Raw genomic sequence first — 19,221 nt, 5'->3', positions numbered from 1 at the left:
GAGTTGTAAATTGTCTTCAAAAGAGGAAGCGGCACATGACAAACCCTTCCTTCTTCCTTTTTAGTCATGTCAGCTCACAGCAAAGACTTACCAGCGAAATACAAAGTGAATAAGGATAGAGGTACACCAGGGGAAGTTTTGCTTACAAACACCTGCATCTGCAACTTCTAAGCAGGAGGATTCCAACCCCATGGATTTGTTGGAATGGTAAACCATGCTGTTTAAAATATTCACAACTTCACATTTTTGTGCTGCTTATAATCTTCATGCCTTCAGTTATCAGTTTCAGGCTGCTTCTGTTAACATTTCACACTGCGATGTACAACAGGGCTGATAAAGAGATGGCTGGGACCACAGAGCATACAGCCAGTTTCAATGTTAAATAATGCTAGGTTGTCCCCAAGTTATTGAAAAAGCATTGTGGATATTTTTTTTTTTTAAATACAGCACCAGAACTGTGTACGGAGCTTTACAGGCAGATAAAAGACAGCGTTCCTGTGCTGAAGAGCTGATAGTCTAAGTTAAGATAGTTTGACAAGAAATTGCAACAAATATTGTGAGGACAAGGGTTACTATGGAAAGATCATGTGGTTACTGTGGGTTAGCAATGTGCGTATCTGGAAGATTTTTCACTTGTGACTGTGAGGGGGAGAGTAAAGTGTATATGGCTAAATGGAAAAGGCGTGTTTTAAGAAGCCACTTGAAAGAGAAGAGGGGGAAGGCCTGGTGACCAGATCAAAGACGCAGTTTCGTGTGTAGGGGTCCACAAGGGAAAGAATGGAGAGAGTGGGAGAATAAAAGCAAAGGGGTAGTAAGGTGTGCGGCTTGGGTGAGCAAATGGAAAACAGAGGCCCTTAAGTTCTCATCTCCACAACCACTCACTGTCAACTTCTATTTGCTATTTTTTAAGTAAAATTTTGATCACTAACAGGAATGTAAAATTAAGAGGTGGCTCCTTACGCTGCCTTGAGCCCAGAGTTTGCAGACATGGATTCTCACTTTGGAGTGTTGTAATCCACGCCATAAAGTACAATCAACAAGAATAAAATAATTTATTCTAATTGGAGTGATTTGTTACAGTGCTGAGTGGAGCTACCACTGCAGAGCACAGATTACAGTACAATGAAGGTGCCATAATCAACACGTTGCCAACAACGAAAGCAATCTGAGAACGAACAGTAAAAGAATCAAAAGGATTCTTAGCCACTATTTACATTCTATCAACTAGCAGATTTGTTATTAAATTAAAAATATAACTGTCCCCATAAACCCTGTAGAAGTAGCTCTCTTTGATGGGAGAGAACAAAATTATAAAAAGCTACATTCTAAAAACGTTCTTTGTACTTCACCTTAAACAGGTTTGAATTAAACTACAATGAAGGGGCAAATCCTGATGATTGCCTCTCCATATTTACTCACATAATTGCGCAGGCAAAACTGTTGCCTTTATTGCATCAGGATTTTGTAAAAGCCAAGTAAGGAATTCAGAATTTGTATCTAAAAAATTAACCAATTTTTATTAACTCTGCTTGTGTTCTACTAATTAATCCTTATAGAAAGCGATGTATCCCACGTTTAACCATAAACAATAAAGAACAAATGTCACGTGTTTCCCAATGGGCTATCATTTTCATGTTTAAGCGAGTTGCTAACAAACTGAGGCGGAGGGAAAGTAGTTTCAAGGCAAAAATAAAATAAAATAAAAAGCCACTCTATTATATATCTAGCAAACACCTCCACCCCCACCCACTGAAAGCAAAGGTTCTGAAATGTGCGCTTCATTTTTTCATAAAGAGAATACAGAGATAACTGCTTCATAACAGACCTTTGCTAACTCAGCCTCCTCTGTAACTCAGCATTCAAACAAGGAAGGAGTATCGCATACAGTCATGTTGGCTAGTTGGCTTTATGCAGCACAGTCTATCTTAAATGTCTGACGCGTGGTTTCTCAAGAGACTGAGGTGAGATATTTTATGTTGCTTTTCAAAAAAAAAAAATGTAAAACAGCAAATATTGAAACAATTTTTGATTACCAAGGGCTGGGGGGAGGAAGGAAAGGTGTATTTATTTGTTTGTTTTTGGAAATCACTAGAGCTAAAGCATTGTATGCAACACCCCACACAATCCATTTCTGTCTTCAACATTTTTGTTTTTACCTCCATCCAAAAGGACTGAATATCAGCTTGCAAAATCTGGCACTGTGTTCTACTGACAGACTGATTTGACTCACTTATATTGCATAGATAGAGCAAGTAAATCCTGCACTTCACTATCTTTGGGGGCGGGGGGTGGGGGCGAGGGAGGAGGATGAGATTCATATGAATCAAGTTAGAGATGAGAGCTTTCAACAAGATACCAAGCCTGGTAGGGCAGAAGGGAAGTGTGTCTGCATACGGAAGCAAGTTTACTCCAGGGTAAAGACTATTTTAAAATTTATCGACAAAAGATGGGATAAAAGTGTGTGTGGGGTGTCTTTTTTTCCTAATCGGAACCTGTCAACTTCACCAGGGCACAGAGGACACAGCTTAGAAAAAGGGAAGAAAAAAAAAATGGACAGGTGACAGCCAGAGCTTCCAATAAGAAATGTACCTGTTAAGTGGATTTCTGCATCTCACTGAACCAATTCAGAACAGATGGGTTGCTCCTTCTCTTTATCACTTCTGACAAGCAGTACCACCAATGATTTTTGGCATCTACTGGTAGGACTGCTGCCTCCCACTAGGACTTGCTTTTTTCAGTTAATGCTTCCTTATCCGATTCAATTATAATCGGCAAACTTTACATCAGCAAACTTTAGGTCTGCACAAACAAGAACTGCAGAATACAAGGCTAAGACACAAGCCAAACTGAACAATACTGATCAGATTTGTGTGAATGATTCACAGCAAATAATTTAGCTGATGAAATTAGTTCCCTCTTTTGCTTATAGACTATCCACAAGCAGATGGCTATTTCCTCAGATTTTATCATCTGAAAGTATTTAATAAATTTGTGATTAAAAATACTGATTGCAAATCACTCCACACAAATGTTTGCTATTTCAGCTGTGCTGATTAGTTGTGACAGGTCAAATAAGTCACTCTGTTTCCTCCCAACTGGATGAACATATGACGACGCCATCATAAATAATCACGTGTCAGAATTTGAAATTCAGTTTTGGTGAATGTGGGTGCCAGTACAACTAAACCACATGATTATTCACAAGCTCAAAATTACTTCGTTCAAAAACGTAAGCAAATGTTCTTGGAAAGTTTTCTGCAGTATTCATCCAGCCCTAATATTAATCCTCAGACCACCACGAAAGCTAACAAGAGATATATTCTAAATGAGAGTAGTGAGATGCACATGTTCACTTAACAGAAAATACACTAATTTGAGAGTCAAATAGCAATTTCAGCTCATTGGTAAAGACACCTACTAGTCACAAAGAAAGGGAGCACCTTTTCTCTGACATGGTGGCCCTTTAGAACTCTTTGCCTGAAAGCTACAGCTGCAGAGACAAAAATGCTCAAGTCTACAGTGCCTGAAGGAGACATGATGCTAAGCCTACACTGCAACTTACCAAGACTACACTAAAACTCACATACTGCAGGACAAACAACAACACACCTGGCCAGGATAGTTTGTTCATTTCTGCCATGACAGGGAAGAAAAGAAGATGATAAACTTCCTTTTGTACCTGCCTCCACAATCTCACCTCTCCCCCCCAAAATTACTGTGACCGATTTAAGTGGGGCAGAGGAAGCAACCAACTAAAGAAAGTCATAGTAGGAGGGAGCAGTTATAGATGGGGTCAAAATATATTCTTAGCAATCTGTGCTGCTGAATGTAAGGAATGATAAAGGGAGCACCTGGTCAGTTCTGAACTGGTACACAGAAGGTGCAGAAGCTATCAACAGGAAGAACCTGCACCAGAACAGAGTAGTGATGAAGGGTGTGGGTATTTTTTTAAAAAATATAACAAACACACCCCTCTCTCACACATGCATCGAGGTACCAATTTTTAGATTTACACACACACACAAAAGTGCACTATGAACATCTCTTACCCGGAACAATGGACAGTGTATCTAAGCTGCAGGTAAAGCATCAGCACTTCACTTACTGTTGCATTGGTCACACGCATATATCCTCCCTTCCAGAGCTTCTGTTTCTGTGAACTTGGCCAACATTTCTGTCAGCATGCACTCTGTCTGGTTAACGGGGACAATCCCTTTCTCAATAGAGTGATAGCGTTCAGGGAATTCCAGGGAAAGATCCCAGAAGGGCTCAATGGTGTTGGATTTGTAGTTGCATGTTATGCAGGTGACCTGGAAAGGAAAGGTTTATACACAAATGATGTTATGTGTACACATACCTACAGTATAGGCATTTATATTCACGTGGGCCAAAGAATTGTTTGGTTATGCCCGTGTGGCAATCCAGTCCAGTGGACAGGAAATTGGGCTGGCAGTCCAGAGAAACGGGTTCTATTCCCAATACTGACCATGACTCATTGTGTGATTTTGGTCAAGTCATTAAACCTCTCTACAGCTCTTTCACAATGTATATGGGGATGATACTTATCTTTGTAGCGTGCTTTGAGATCCTCAGCTGAAAAGTGCTATATAACTGCAAAGTATTATTATACATGTCTCAATAGTTCTGAACTATTTTCTAATACTGTCGCCCCTTTTTGACCCAAGTGGCTAGTCAAAGTTCAGGGCCCTGGAAATGTTCCCATTAGGAGGAGAAATCAGTGGTAGTCAAGTATTTCTTTGATCCGATCTTGTTTATTTACAAGGAACGTACAAAGTTCTGCTTCTCCAAATGCAGAAGGAACCAAAAACAAGACAAGTTTCTTAGGCCTTGTCTACACTGCCACTTTACAGCGCTGCAACCTTCTTGTTCAGGGGTGTGAAAAAAAACATCCCCGAGTGCTGCAAGTTTCCGCACTGTAAAGTGGCAGTGTAGACAGTGCACCAGCACTGGTAGCTACTCCCCTCGTGGAGGTGGGTTTTTTTATAGGCTGGGAGAGCTGGTGCTGTGACTACATGGCAGCGCTTTAATGTTGCTAGCGAAGACATGCCCTTAGCTTACAGCCCCAAACCTCTAGCCAACAGAGCCAAAAGCGCTCTCTCTAGCTTTTCCAGGGTCACACTGGGCTCACCAGCTACCTCTTGGCTTGGCTACACTTGCAAGTTAGAGCGCATTAAAGCAGCCCCGGGCGCCCTACCTCACTACCCGTCCACACTGGCAAGGCACGTAGAGCGCTCTGACTCCATGGCTAGAGCGCTCCTGGTACTCCACCTCAGCGAGATTAACGCTTGTTGCACCTTCGCTGAAACGCCCGGGCATCAGTGTGAATGAAGTGTTGCATTACTGCGCTCTGATCAGCCTCCAGAAACGTTCCATAATCCCCTTAAATCAAGTGGCCACTCTTCTCATTGTTTTGAACTTGCTGTAGGAATGCGGATATGCCCTTTGAAAGCTCCGTTTCTGACAGCCAGCTGCTTACGTGCTCCGAGACAAAGCAACCATTACTGTGGGATGCTGTGTGTGTGTGGTGGGGGGGGAGGTCTGCTGCTCTCTGAACTTACAAGACAGCATGCGGACATGCTCTCAGCCCCCCCCAAAACCCACTCTCTCCCCCACATACACACAACACACTCCCTGTCATACTCCAGTCCACTCCCCCACATTTGAAAAGCATGTTGCAGCCACTTGCATGCTGGGATAGCTACTACAATGCACTGCTCTTTGTGGCTGTTGTAAGAGCTGCTAATGTGGCCACGCCAGTGCACCTGTAGCTGTCAGTGTGGACAGATTGCAGCGCTTTCCCCACTGCGCTCTGCAAAGGCTGGTTTAACTCAAAGCACATCTGCAAGTGTAGCCATGCCCTCTCCCTCTCTCTCTGTTCTTAGTATCTGTGTCTTCTGTTTTCCCTCACACTCACTCATTCTCTCTCTCACTCACACATCCAACCCCTTTACTCCTGGTCACAATACCCAGTGGAACCACCCTCTCCCCCACACCACATGGTGTTAGTTTCTGAGCAGATTCTATTAGGCCTTGTTTTAGGTGTGGCCCCTCAAGTGTTTCTTACAACTATCTTAACGGAAGGGCACAGTCACACATTAATTTAAAGGGGTTTTAACTCAACCCATAATAAGGTTTCACCCAGCTCATAACAATACAAAGAATTCATGTTAACATTTAGGGCCCAATTCTCACCATTTCTTCTCTTTGTTCACTTGTGGATTCAAGAATACCATCTATACTCACTTTCGTTGTTATGGTCAGTTTCAGTTCCTGTTTCATGCACTAGCCCTATGAAATCACTCATGCTCTGCTCTGGTAGTGTGGAGGAGGGAGCTCAAATGCACACTGTTCCTCATGTCCTGCAAAATGGTGCTGACCAATAACAAATTGCAGCAAAGTTAAATCTAAAACTAAGGCAGCAGCAGGCAGGGGCATGCAGAGAGAGAAAGGGGAGGAGAGTATATGCATGCAGGTTTGGTGTTACTCTGGGTTCTACTCAGTTTTCCGAGCTGGAAAATGATCTTTATGAAAAAAAAAAGATTTCTTGACCTTGAGGTATGTTCACTTACTCAAGGGCAAATGTAATTGGTCAGAGGGAGTGATGACTAGCAGTTAAAGCAAGGGACCGAGAGGGAAGACTTCTGCGTTTTATTTTGAGCTCCGTCACTTGCTGTGAGAGACTTTAGGCAAGACGCTGCATGGCTGTGTATCTCAGTTTATCCATCCATAAAGCGTAAAGCCTCAGATGAGGCTTAATGAAAGAATATTTGTAAAGCACCCTGGGGGAACCTTGGATGAAAGATGTGATGTGTAAATGGGAGTTGCATTGTCACATATATATAATAAACTCTTGGCAGGAGAAGCATAACAAATAAAATGGCTCAAAATATATTCCATCACACACATTGCATATAACTCCATAAAGAGTTGTTAATACAGAAGTCTTAAACACTGTGGCTACATCTATGACTCTAGACATGTATTGAACAGTATTAAACAACTAGGATGATGTTTCTGAACACAGAACATTTAGTTAAAAAAAAGGGTATGAAGAGTATGTGCACCATAGACACCTTTCAAAATGAACAGTGATTTTAAATTAACCCTTGCTCACCAGAAAACCCAACGCCCACATCTAAATAGAGGTCTAAAGGGTATATATATTCTTCTTTAATATGCAAATAGTTTCTATTAATGCTAATTCAAGATAACCAGCACTGGGAAAAAAAATGGTAGTAACAATAATAGTGTCATGTGTTCATTTTTATGGCCCAATCCTGCAAAGTGTCTCTTGCAAAGTGCTAAACACCTTCAGGGCCCTTTGACATCAATGGTAATTGAGGGCTTGCAAAGACACACAGCAGCTCTTATTATCAGACCCTTGGGGAGTAACGTGAGATACTCAAGGGGAAAATACATCCACAAAGGACCAGATATTGAGAGATGCAGAGCACTTGCAACTCTCACAGAAATCAACAAGAGTTATGGGTGCTCAGCACCTCTCAAGATCAGTCTCAAAATGCCTGCAAATATTCATTTTAAAACGAACTTTATTCTTTTTGAGACACTAAGACTGGATTCTCTGGCCCTCTCCCCACAACTCCCCTCCCCCTCTTTTGAGCACAGAAACAAAACAAAAAAGCCAAATTAAGTATAAAGACATTGTGTAAAACAAAAACCAACTTGCACTAGGGCTGAGGCCTTGTCTACCCTGTGTGCATTTGTCATTTTAAAGTGATAAAATATAGCTAAATTCTGATACCTTTAGATGTGGGTTATATGGGGGGAGGGATAGCTCAGTGGTTTGAGCATTGGCCTGCTAAACCCAGGGTTGTGAGTTCAATCCTTGAGGGGGCCATTTGGGATCTGGGGCAAAAATTGGGGATTGGTCCTGCTTTGAGCAGGGGGTTGGACTAGATGACCTCCTGAGGTCTCTTCCAACCCTGATATTCTATGATATGCTGGAAATGCCAACAGATCCCTAACAGCTCTAATACAGTGCTGCAATGAATTCCATCTTCATTAGGGTCACCTACCTAAGCCCTGTTGAATATCCAGTGGTTCCACAGAAAACAGAACCTCTGCTCCCTGGCACTGAAAGCAGCAGCTGGTTTCAGTGATAAGCTATGTGCATACCTGACTGAGCAGCTGCCCGTGAAAAATGGTGTTCACCACCTTCAGGACTTGCTTGGTGAGCTTCCTCTGTGAGAAAGGGATGAGAATCCTGCGCTTCGTTCCTTCCGACTCCAGCTCCTGCTGCACTTTGTCCAACAGCTCACAGAGAAATTCCTGAGCGTCCTGCTGATCATAACCTCGAAATGCTGGAATCAAACTCCACACGGAGTGCAGCATGGCAAATGGAGACACTAATGCCCACTTCCCAGACCACATGACTCTGAAGAGGGTGTGCAGTTCATGACAGAGAGAAATGTGCTTTGAACTCGGTTCCTTGGGCTGTATTAGTTCTAAACTCCTGCTTATTGAGGACCCACCATTTAAGCCAGCTGGCAAGCTTTGCCTGCCATATGACCCCATTTTATCATTCCTCCCCGACTCATTAGCAGCAGATCCATTTGCCAACTTGCCAGACATTCTAGACTTTCCATTCACGGTTTTGGCTAAGAGTTCTTCAGTTTCACAGAGGTCAAGTGTCAAAAAACATTCTCTGAACTTCTGGAGGTGACTAAGCACTTGAAGGATTGAGTTCATGTAGCATGTGTTTCCCAGATTCCTTAAGCCAGTCACACCAGGAGTCATTAGGGGTTTACGCCGGATGGAATAAAACTGTCTGAATCTGCTGCTCTGCACTCGCCTTGAGGTAGGGGAACTTGCTGCCATCTCTCTAAACTTCCTTGGAATCAAATTCTCTCTGTGAACGTGAGACAGAAGTCTCGCACTCTTTCTAGGAGGAGTGTTTGCCAGTTCCTCCAAAAGTCTCCGTTTCATCTCTTGCCGCCTCTGCCTGGCTGCTTCCTTCTTTCTCTCCAGTTCCTCCATTTGTTTCTTTTGTTCTAGTTTTAGCCGGCCTCTAGAACTCTTATCAAACCAGGTCCGCAGTGCTTTTGCTAGCAAAGATTGGCGCCTGTGCCAGAGAGCAGTGAGCATCTGAGGCTGTCCTTGAGGGGTCCTTTGATGGCTATACACCTCCTCCCCCAAAGCCATTGATCGCAATGTCCTCCCACTTCTTGCTGATGGGTCATGCTTCTGACTTCTAATAGCAGAGAGAGAGCTTCTTAACAATTTCAAATCACCCTCAGGATTATCATTCAAGACATAGTCTTCACAAAGGTAACAAAACACATACAGATCGTTAACTTCCATAGCCAAGGGATGCTTGGTCTCTTCAAAGTGTTTACGTGCGTGTTCCTCCAGGTACCTTCCACAGGCCACGTGGGAGCATTTCAGACAAGCCCATACAGACTCCGTGGTGCGGCAGTCTTTGCAGTGCCACTTCTGGGGATTCAGGATAGAATGGTCCTGGGCGAGTCGTAGCCGCCCGACATGTTTGCATCTATCCATGTCTTACAGAAGGCTCCACTGCTGTACCCTTGCAAGACAAAAGGAGAAGGATTTTAGAGCCACAGGACAAATTTAAAGTCATGTCTCTTTTGTAAAGATATATATTAAAAAAAAAAAAAAAAGACCTAAAAAGACAGACGTGTCACGTCTTGCCAGCTCCAATTACAGTATTTCCTTTCACAGACTGAAATACCTCTGGTAGCAATTTTTAAAAGCTATTTTTAGTATCAGTGAAAGACACTGGGTTGACAAACTCCAAAGAATGAAGCTGACTATCCACCTACTGCCAACAGCCCAGGTAGTGCCTCTGCAAGCTGACAACACGCCTTAGTGAGCCTGCGCTCTTAAGATGGACCATTTTAAGGCCAATAGTGAAGATGTTTTTGTGACAGACATACCTGTCCACTAGGAACTTGATGGAGATTACAAAACTTTTTTTCATAAAAGCCACATAGATGCCAGATAATTGTCATGACCAAACTGGACTATATTTGAAATGAAACCTGAAAGGTAAAGGCGCTATATCACACTATTGGTCTCTTGAAGTCTCTCATTTTCCACCATGTAATATTTTTTTTCTGAGTTGGGCACGGTGCAGGAGCAAGAGTTTCAAATATTTCACTAAAGTTGAATATAAAAATTCAGCCATGACAAAAAAATGAAATGCAACCATCGCATTTATAGGTCTCACGTAGTTTATGCAGTCATATTATGGCAACATGTGTCTGTGATTGTATTTGAGCAGATATGGGTTTGGTTTTTGGCTCTTTCGCTGAATTCTCCTCAGCAAACCTTTAATTTAAAGGAAGACTTGCAAGCAATATGAGTCACAGACTCACCCTACAAAAACCATTGGATAAATCTTCAGCTGGTGCAACTGTCATAGCAGTATTGACTTCAATGGGGCTACAACAATTTACATCAGCTAAAGATTTGCCTCTATACTTCTAAACTAAGGCCAATATATTTGTTTTTAAAAAGTTGTTTGCATATTACAGCCTTGCACAGAAACTGCAGGTAGAAAATACATTCCAGGATTTTTCACTTGTGCATTCTGACATAATGCACAATTGAGTATGTCTGCACACAAAAGAAAAGACAACCAAGTTACTCTATTTTTAAATAAAGTACAAAGCAGGGATACTGGAATACTAAAGAACCACACGCTTCCAGTTGTGTCTTCTACATCCATATGTTTTATAAATGATTCAGTTATGTTCTACAAATAACATAACGACAGAGAGTTCTTCATGCTAGTAAAATGGTTTCTTTTATATAATCCAGTCAGTGATCGGACACAAATGGAGAAAAATTGGGATGAAGACGTGTCAGACAGATACATACATACATACAAACAAACAATTCACTACTCACTGTGTCATCTTTAAACATTCTTTTTTTCGCAACTCAATGACCAGAGCCTGGAACATCCCCATTTCAGCCAATAGGAGACTTGGCAGTTCTTCAGGAATTTAATTACTACTTAGGTCTTCATCACAAAGCAGCACAGCTTCAAAGCCCTAGAAAGAGAATATTCCTGTGATACATGTAAACAAACTAAAAACAACATAGTAGGGCTGCTTTAGAACATGATTAATCCCCTTAATGGGAAGAGCTACCGCAGAGAATGTATTCATAACAAGGAACAGAATTAGCTGGAAGTCATGACATTAATGCATCTAATAACCCAAATACTCGATTGTGACAAAATGTCAAATGGAAAAGGGTACTCCAGAATTTCATTTTTCTGATCATCAATAAATCTGCTGATCACACACATAGCCTCTTCTTCAAAAGTTTTTCATAGTGGATAACCTACCATACGGGATAGTAAAATCTCAACAGGAAAACTAAGCAAACTTATACACCTCTTGTGACCACTTTAATTTTGGCTATGCAGCAGGAAAAACTCTCTGTTTCCTATATGTTTTTCACAATAAAAATGTATAAATGGAGAGTTGTCAAATGTAGATGATATTAAAATAAAACAAGCGTAATGGGAAAAAGAGGGGGGGTGCGGGAGATTGTGAAATGCATTCTATCCATAATGGAGGAGGAAAGATTAAGACAGAAAGAGGGTTGTTATTTATTGTAATAATGAAGAAAAGTCGATCTCACCTCAGACACACATTGTGTGATCACAGTACCTCAATACAACACAAAGTAATAATATCCAGCGAGACTAGCAATATACACAACATGGTTACAGACCATTCAAAACACAGTTACAGAACTGGCATGCAGAAAGCCTTATTTCAAAATTCGGAATGCTATTTTATGGGGAATACAGTTGAAATGCAACTAAGGAAATAGCATACTTTCCAGGACATTTAAGATGAGCACTGTAACAGCCAACTACAAATAGTATGCAGACTGCACATTTGACAACTCCATGAAAATACGCCTTAGAGTCTCTTAAATTTATTATGCAAGTTTAAATTAAACTTTACTATTAGCACCACCATATTAAGGATGGAAGATTTCAGAGGAAGTTAAACCTTTTCCACTCCATCTTTTGTTCTCCTCTATTTGAAAACAGCAATACAAGTGGCATCTTTAGAATTTGTATGTCTCTGCAACAGAGATACTTAAACATCAGAGTAACTTTTTTTGTTCACTGGCTGTTTAAAACAGCTCTGGATTTAACTGTGCCTTTTACTTGGGCTTCGCTAGTTCATTCCCACATGCCAAATAACTGGTAAGGCACTTTCAGAAATAAAATGAAAAACAAAGAATGGGAATGGTCTATTTATAAATAAGTTCAAACTGTTCCCCACCACTACCACCACCACCACTTATTTCTCTTTCTGTCTGTCTTTCCTTCCTTCTGTTCCCTCTCAAATCTTGTCTGAAAATTGTGGAATAATCCGGTCTAGTCTTGGTGAGACTAAGTGGCATTGATTCCAGCTCGAAAGAAAGTAGACACTATGGTAACATTGACAACCTTCATTTACATAAAAGAATACTAATTATGTTGCATCATCAACATCTGCAATTCTGCTCACTGCCATATGCGACAGTGTTGGGAATTTAACCCTTAAGCCTCACAAAGGTGCCCAGAACTGCTCCTTACTACCAAAATAAATTTGTTTCAAACAGTGTCTAGAATTTCTTATTATAAACAGCAGTGAAGTGCTTCCTTCACTGGTTTCAAAAAGACAGTATTCTTAAAAGGCTTAAAAATTACCCCAATTTTCCAAGAAACCAAGAAATCCCAGTAGATGGTTGCTTTTAAACAAAAACAAAACAAAACAAAAAATGTAGCCACGAATAAGATACAGCATCATACTATAGTGTTTAACAATAAAAACATGCTGTCCATGTTTGCATTACAAGGCCTTTGACAGATTTCAGAGTAGCAGCAGTGTTAGTCTGTATCCGCAAAAAGAAAAGGAGGACTTGTGGCACCTTAGAGACTAACAAATTTATTTGAGCATAAGCTTTCGTGAGCTTCATCAGATGCATTTGACAGTTTCTTTTATTTTTACTGTGTGGACTAGTAAGATTTCCTGCTATTAAAATAATTTTATTCTTTTAAAATCGTGGTCACTTAGCAAAATAGGCATTTGGAGAGCTAGATGCAGTTATTCATGGCACACAGATATTCTCAACTTTGCATGTAATATTACAACCTCCTTTCTCCTTATATAGCACATTTTCTTGCGAGTGCAGGCCCAGGAGCATATACCAATTATATGTAACTGCTCTGGAAGTGACAACAAAGGAACAGTTTTTATTTACTCAAAACTACTTAAACATACATCATCTTTCAGGTTTACTCCTCCTTCAGCGTCGGTTACCAAATGAAATCTTTCCCTCTTCCACCACATTGGTTTTCATGTCAAAACTAAAAAGCAGTCTGCATAGCCAGCTGGGGTGTCTGAAAAGTCTGCATTGCTCACTAAACATGCCCTCCCCATCTCCAAAAGCAATTTAGACTTGCCAGATACTATAATCTGAGCTTCAACTGCTTCCTAGAAGCAGTCGAATCCCTTCTTCAGAGCAGATCATGAATTATTGACTCATGTTAGCCATGCTCCTCCTGAGGTCTGAGTTCTCAAAGTATGAGTTTCTCAGCAACAAGTGTAATGAAGGGACCCACCAATGTCTGGGGCTCCTGTTCTCGCCCACAGACACATGCAGGTAACTCTCATTAATGAAGTTAGCAAGAGCTGTATGCACCCAACTGAAGACAGAGGTCAGCCCGTCTCTGTTTTTATGCAACTATTACAAACAACTGCCAGCTACTTCCTACTTCAGAGGAGAGGATGAAGTCAACATGGACCAAAGTAATGGGGAAAAATAAAGAGCAGAGCTAAAGGAACACAAAAAAGAGAAGAAAACTGGAAGATGCAAACAGTTCCAGGGAAAAATAATTAATCTTATTGCAAAGCCTGTAGAGAGCTGAAGTAATTTAAAATGTCACAACTCTCAAACATTAAGTCATATGGTTGAATAAGTAGGCCTAGTATAAACTGAATAACGACTGTTTTAATACCAGAAAGTTAACATCCTAGCATGTTTTCTTAACCACTTAGAACAAAAAGCGAGTTAGCTCTTTTTTGTTAAGATTACAGTAACTTAGTTTTATGGGCACCTTTTATCTAGCATGGGACATCTCAAACTTTTCCATGCTGTGGATCTCATTTTAACAAACACTATCTCAGAGAGACACCTCCTCTGCCAGTTGCTGACTGCTTGGGCTATTTTCCTGCCTCATGAATAGCTGAAAAGCAGTGATTGCTCTGGATGGAGATATGATACTAGGGGAAGTGCTAAACTTCATTAAAATACAGCTAAAAAATACATTAAAAGATGGAAATAAAGAAAAAGCCAGCACCACTCAACTAGCCAGCTCTCTGGTGGACCACCAGCAAGGGTTCCATGAACTGTTGTTTGAGCAACTATAATCTACAAGGATCCCATAGTGCTTAAAACTGATGCCAAATCCCACTTTCCTTACTTACATGGGTCCTCCTAACCCCGTAATTTACCTGGAGTGAAATTCTCTGCTGCATCTCTAAGAAGCATAGCACAAAACCCACAGTCCCAGGGAAAAAGGGGCTAAGGTGGCTTTAAGCCACTTTTTCAGTCGCTCTATACCAGGGGTGGGCAAACTTTTTAGCCCAAGGGCCACATATGGGTATGGAAATTGTATGATGGGCCATGTATGCTCACGAAATTGGGGTTGGGGTGCGGGAGGGGTTGAGGGCTCTGGCTGGGGGTGTGGGCTCTGTGGCAGGGCCAGAAATGAGGAGTTCAGTGTGTGGAAGTGGGCTCTGGGCTAGGGCAGGGGTGCGGGAGAGGGGGGAGTGAGGGCTCCGGCTGGGGGTGCGAACTCGGGGGTGGGGCTGGGGATGAGGGTTTGGGATGAAGGAGGGTGCACCGGGCTGGGACCAAGGGGTTTGGAGGGCAGGAGGGGGATCAGGGCTGAGGGTGAGGGTGTGGGCATGGGAGGAGGTCAGGGGTGCAGTCTCCGTGCGGCGCTTACCTCATGCAGCTCCCAGAAGCAGCGGCATGTCCCCCCTCAGGCTCCTATGTGGAGGCATGGCCAGGCGGCTTTGCATGCTGCCCTGTCACAGGTGCCACCCCTGCACCAATGGGAATTGAGGGGGTGGTGCTTAGGGTGGGGACAGCATGCGGAGCCCCTTGGCTGCCCTTACGCATAGGAGCCGGAGGAGGGGGGGGGAACATGCTGCTGCTTCTGGGAGCCACGCGGAGCCATGGTACGCACTGAGTAGGGCAAGCCCCCGACCCTGCTCCCCAGTTGGAGAGCTGGGGCGGGGCAAGCCCTAGACCCTGCTCCTCGGCAGGAGCTCAAGGGCCTGATTAAAATGTCTGAAGGGCCGGATGCAGCCCCCAGGCTGTAGTCTGCTCACCCCTGCTCTATACTAACCCTGAGCTGTCCCAGGGCTTGGAGAGCACACACCCTAAGCTTGTGGCCCATCTAAGTTACAGAAGCCTTCCTGGGCTTCCCTACCTCCCCAGTGCTGTAGCACTGAGTGTTGTGTCTCACCCCCAACAATCCACCCTCCAGGCTGGGGCTTGTGAGAAGTTCTGTGTGAGGCTGCCTTATAGCTGTCTTCCACAGTGCCTGCACCAAGGGACTCCTACCACACTACTCCACTGTAAAGGGCGAGAGCAGGGGGAAGGATCTCACCTTTATTGTCCAGTCCATAATGCTTACTAGCATGGACAGTTAATGTAGAGTGAGCAGGATATTGCTCATGCATTTTTAAAAGGACAAAACAAACTTCACCCACCACTGAAATACACCAACCTCTGGGTAGAACATGACAGCAATGTTTTGTGGTCATTTAGGGCAGGAAATGAACAAAGTTTCTTTAACTCGTAACACTAAAGCATACAAAAACATGAAGCCATTTAGCCATGTTTTGCTCTAACAGTATTTACTGACTATCTGAGAAGTATTTTTCAGCGACTAGATGTAAGACGTGTTTATAAATGAACATGTGGATATATTATTATCCTTTGTATTGTACCTTTCCTGTTTGTGTCACATATTTGGAAACAGATTGAAGAAATCTATACAGATTTGGCAATGGCCACAGTTTTGTTTTTAACTTATGTGTGTGAGAGAAACATTCAGCAATGATGAGGAGTGTTGGACTGACAGCCCTGGAAACTGAAAGTTCTCCATTTATTCATGGGAAAGGTACTGAGCAGGGAGCAGCAAGGTTCCTCTACACCAACCTACCAAAGTCCCTCATCCACAACCTGGAGACCACCTTTAATGGTGGGAGGAAAGTTCACCCTCAATGGCCCTTTCATTGATTTAGTCCACCTACTGAAACTGGCAAGAGGAAAAAAGAGCAGTGGCAGCTTTGCTGTTGTAGACACCTGTCTACTGTGAGCTGGAGTTACATTAATACTAACTTAAGGGTTTTTTTTTTGTTTTTGTTTTAAATAAATGCGGGGAGGGGATACATGTTTGAATCCTACCAACAACAGAAAAACAAGGCTCAATTTGAGTCTAATTAGGCCAGCTAATTTTAAAATTCTGATGGAAATTTTTTTAATTTGTCCCTTTACTTTGATACTGGAGCCTACTTTTCAAACATGCAGTCTTAGTCTTATACGGCAGAATTTTCCCTCTGCTGCGTACGTTCAGAAGTTCTCAAACTGGAGCTGACAATAGGGAGAAAAGAGAGAAACGTGTCTAAAATTGTGTGCCGATTGTTTAACCAATCCTTTTGCAAGGATCACATACAATGGCCGAGCGTCTATGACTGTACATGGATACTGAACGTCTGAATCTATCATTCTGTCAAAACTGGGCATGTAGCTATCAAACGTCTCACAGTTAAAATGGTAATTGGCAAACTGAGAAGCATACCCATTCTGTTTGTTCGCTGCTGCAAAGGAAATGAAACAGAGCAGGAAGGATGAGTTTTGTGATAGCCTCCTGTAAAATGCAATAGAGTAACATGTTTCTTTTCTTGAAGGAAAGTGAGCCAATATATTCTTATTGTTTTAGCTCTGCTGACCGGACTGCTTGGTTTTATTTCATTATTCATAGGAAAATACTGCAGGAGGGTGTTTCCTAAAAGCACCAGGCTCTCTGAGATGGTGTTTCTGTTAGTCATTTTACAAGTGAAATTGATCTAGACTGTTTTCTTTAGTGAATTATTGTGCTTAAGGCATTTGCGTGTGTTCATGCGTGCAGTTCACTTGTTGGTATTTATAGCAAATTAGACTTTTCTATTGCACTAATTTATATTTATTTTTAGTACTATACTTTGGGCAATACAATTCTGCTTCATTTGTTTCTCCTCCAGCCTTAAACTTACTTGCACCCCCTAATGTCCAAGTGTAACTTAACTGCATGAACAAGAATACACCACGGGATTACTGTTAGGTGTGTTCTCATTTCTGCAATCCTCATTACTCTGACATTGGTCTGACCTGTTCTTCTGGACAAGTAGGGATGGACATGAGCTTAAAAAAAAAAAAAAGCCATCTACCTGGTTCATAGTCAGTCAGGTACAGGGGTTTGGGGGACAGAAATGAGATGTATGATTGGTTAATTTAGACAAAGTAAGGAGCAACACACTCCCTTCCTCTGTAACAATCTGTGGCCACAGGAATAGAGACAGGGTCATCAGCTAGCTGCATACATGGAGGAAGGGGAAAGAACTAGTAACCTGCTCCAAAAAGTCACAAACCTCTAAAGGAAAGTTCCTCACAGCAGTCAGCCACAGGAGAATTTATAGCCTCTATTTTGTTCTCAAGCCATTAGAGGAGTGAGACTATTACAAACTAATAAACAGTTAAGTAAATCTAACATTCCATTCAGTAGAAGGGAGTGCTATCCATACCAGACAAACTAGTGCTAGTATCACCTACTCTCTGTTCAGACACTATGATCCATCTTGCTGAAATTACTGGTGTACTGGCCACCAGAATCATCTGCTGACTCACAGTACGTGGCTGCTCAGTTAAAAACCAAGCACTTTTTTCAGCTTTTCTTTCTCCATGGACTAGTCACTTGGCACAGAAATCCATTCTCCCAGTTAGACTCTTACTTGCTATTCGTAAGCTTTCAAATCCCATCTCTAACAAGTAGTAACAGTCTTAGCAATTTTTTAGTCTGTACCTAAAGCATATTTTCTCAAAAGCTGTCTGCTCTATGTTCAATGATTGCTGGATTCTCTCTATTCAAGATGACAAATTTCCAAGTAAATGGCCTGGAGGCAAATTAATACAACTACCAAAGAAATAAAAAATAAAAAGAAAGGAAAAGAAAAGAAAAAACATTAGCAAAAGCATCAGAAGATTGTGACTATATTGCATCTTTGAAAGGCGAAGGGCAATCAGACCAGATAATTAAATAGCTGCTGTAACTCAGAGTAGAAAAACACCAAAGAAGTCTGGTAAATAAAACTCAAACCCCTAGTACTTGCTCAATTCTGAAACATACTTTGCTAATAACACACACAAAGAGGCCCTCAAGATGACTAGTGCTCTCTGTTTATTCTTTCTGAGTTGCAACAAACTCATGCAAGTGTTATCTTACCTCTGTATTTCAATGTACAAAACACTTTAGCAAATCTCAGGGCCTAATGCACATCTTTCTGCTTTCAAGAGTCAGCTTAAGTTTGGAACCATAAACACAAGAGCGATGAACTAAAACTCAACCTTAATGCCAACTTCCACAACGAGCTCTATTTTATTAACTCAAAGGAGTGCATTATAACCATGTTAGTGTTAAACAATTTCTGGGAGTTCATATTGTGCTGTAAAAATTTGCTCTGGGCTGAAAGCTGGTATCTTAGAATTTTCAAATAAAGGTGGCCATTGCAAAATGGGGGAGGAGGGAAGTGTGGAAGTGTTAAAAAAAAATCCTATTTAATTTGACTTCCACCTGAGAATTTCAGGTTAGTAATATGGCCTCTGTAGAATTTCGCCATTCATACAAACCAGGATGAAAGAAGCTAAAAGTGAAGGGGCTGTGGGTGGTACTGGAATTCTGGGTGCTTTTCATTCAATTACAAATCAATATTAAACTGAGTCTAAAAAAACCCCCAAACCCACAGTTATTCCAATAATGAAAGGGACATAGTAAAGCTCTAAGGATGGACTCAAATTCTATCTGAAAAGGCACAGCTGGACACTGGGAATAGTGCTCCTGCCCTGAAAAGTGCAGATATTTTTGAGAAG

The 19,221-nt window shown here is 41.8% G+C and overlaps 1 protein-coding gene across 2 annotated transcripts in view; it reads right to left on the bottom strand.

The window, feature by feature from the left end:
• Window positions 1-19,221, bottom strand: part of USP49 (ubiquitin specific peptidase 49) — a 60,227-nt gene that overhangs the window by 11,014 nt on the left and 29,992 nt on the right. For both annotated transcript variants that reach the window (XM_078849735.1, XM_073320480.1), the window contains 3 exons: window positions 10,915-11,060; window positions 8,158-9,568; window positions 4,106-4,310 (listed from right to left, as the gene is read on the bottom strand). In XM_078849735.1, coding sequence (XP_078705861.1) covers window positions 4,106-4,310; window positions 8,158-9,540 — 1,588 coding nt within the window. In that variant the 5' untranslated portion in view covers window positions 9,541-9,568; window positions 10,915-11,060. The remainder of the gene's footprint in view (window positions 1-4,105; window positions 4,311-8,157; window positions 9,569-10,914; window positions 11,061-19,221) is intronic.

Source organism: Lepidochelys kempii, chromosome 21, assembly GCF_965140285.1.
Source record: "Lepidochelys kempii isolate rLepKem1 chromosome 21, rLepKem1.hap1, whole genome shotgun sequence".
Taxonomy (NCBI): Eukaryota; Metazoa; Chordata; order Testudines; family Cheloniidae; genus Lepidochelys; species Lepidochelys kempii.
This window is presented reverse-complemented; position numbering and strand designations above follow the sequence as displayed.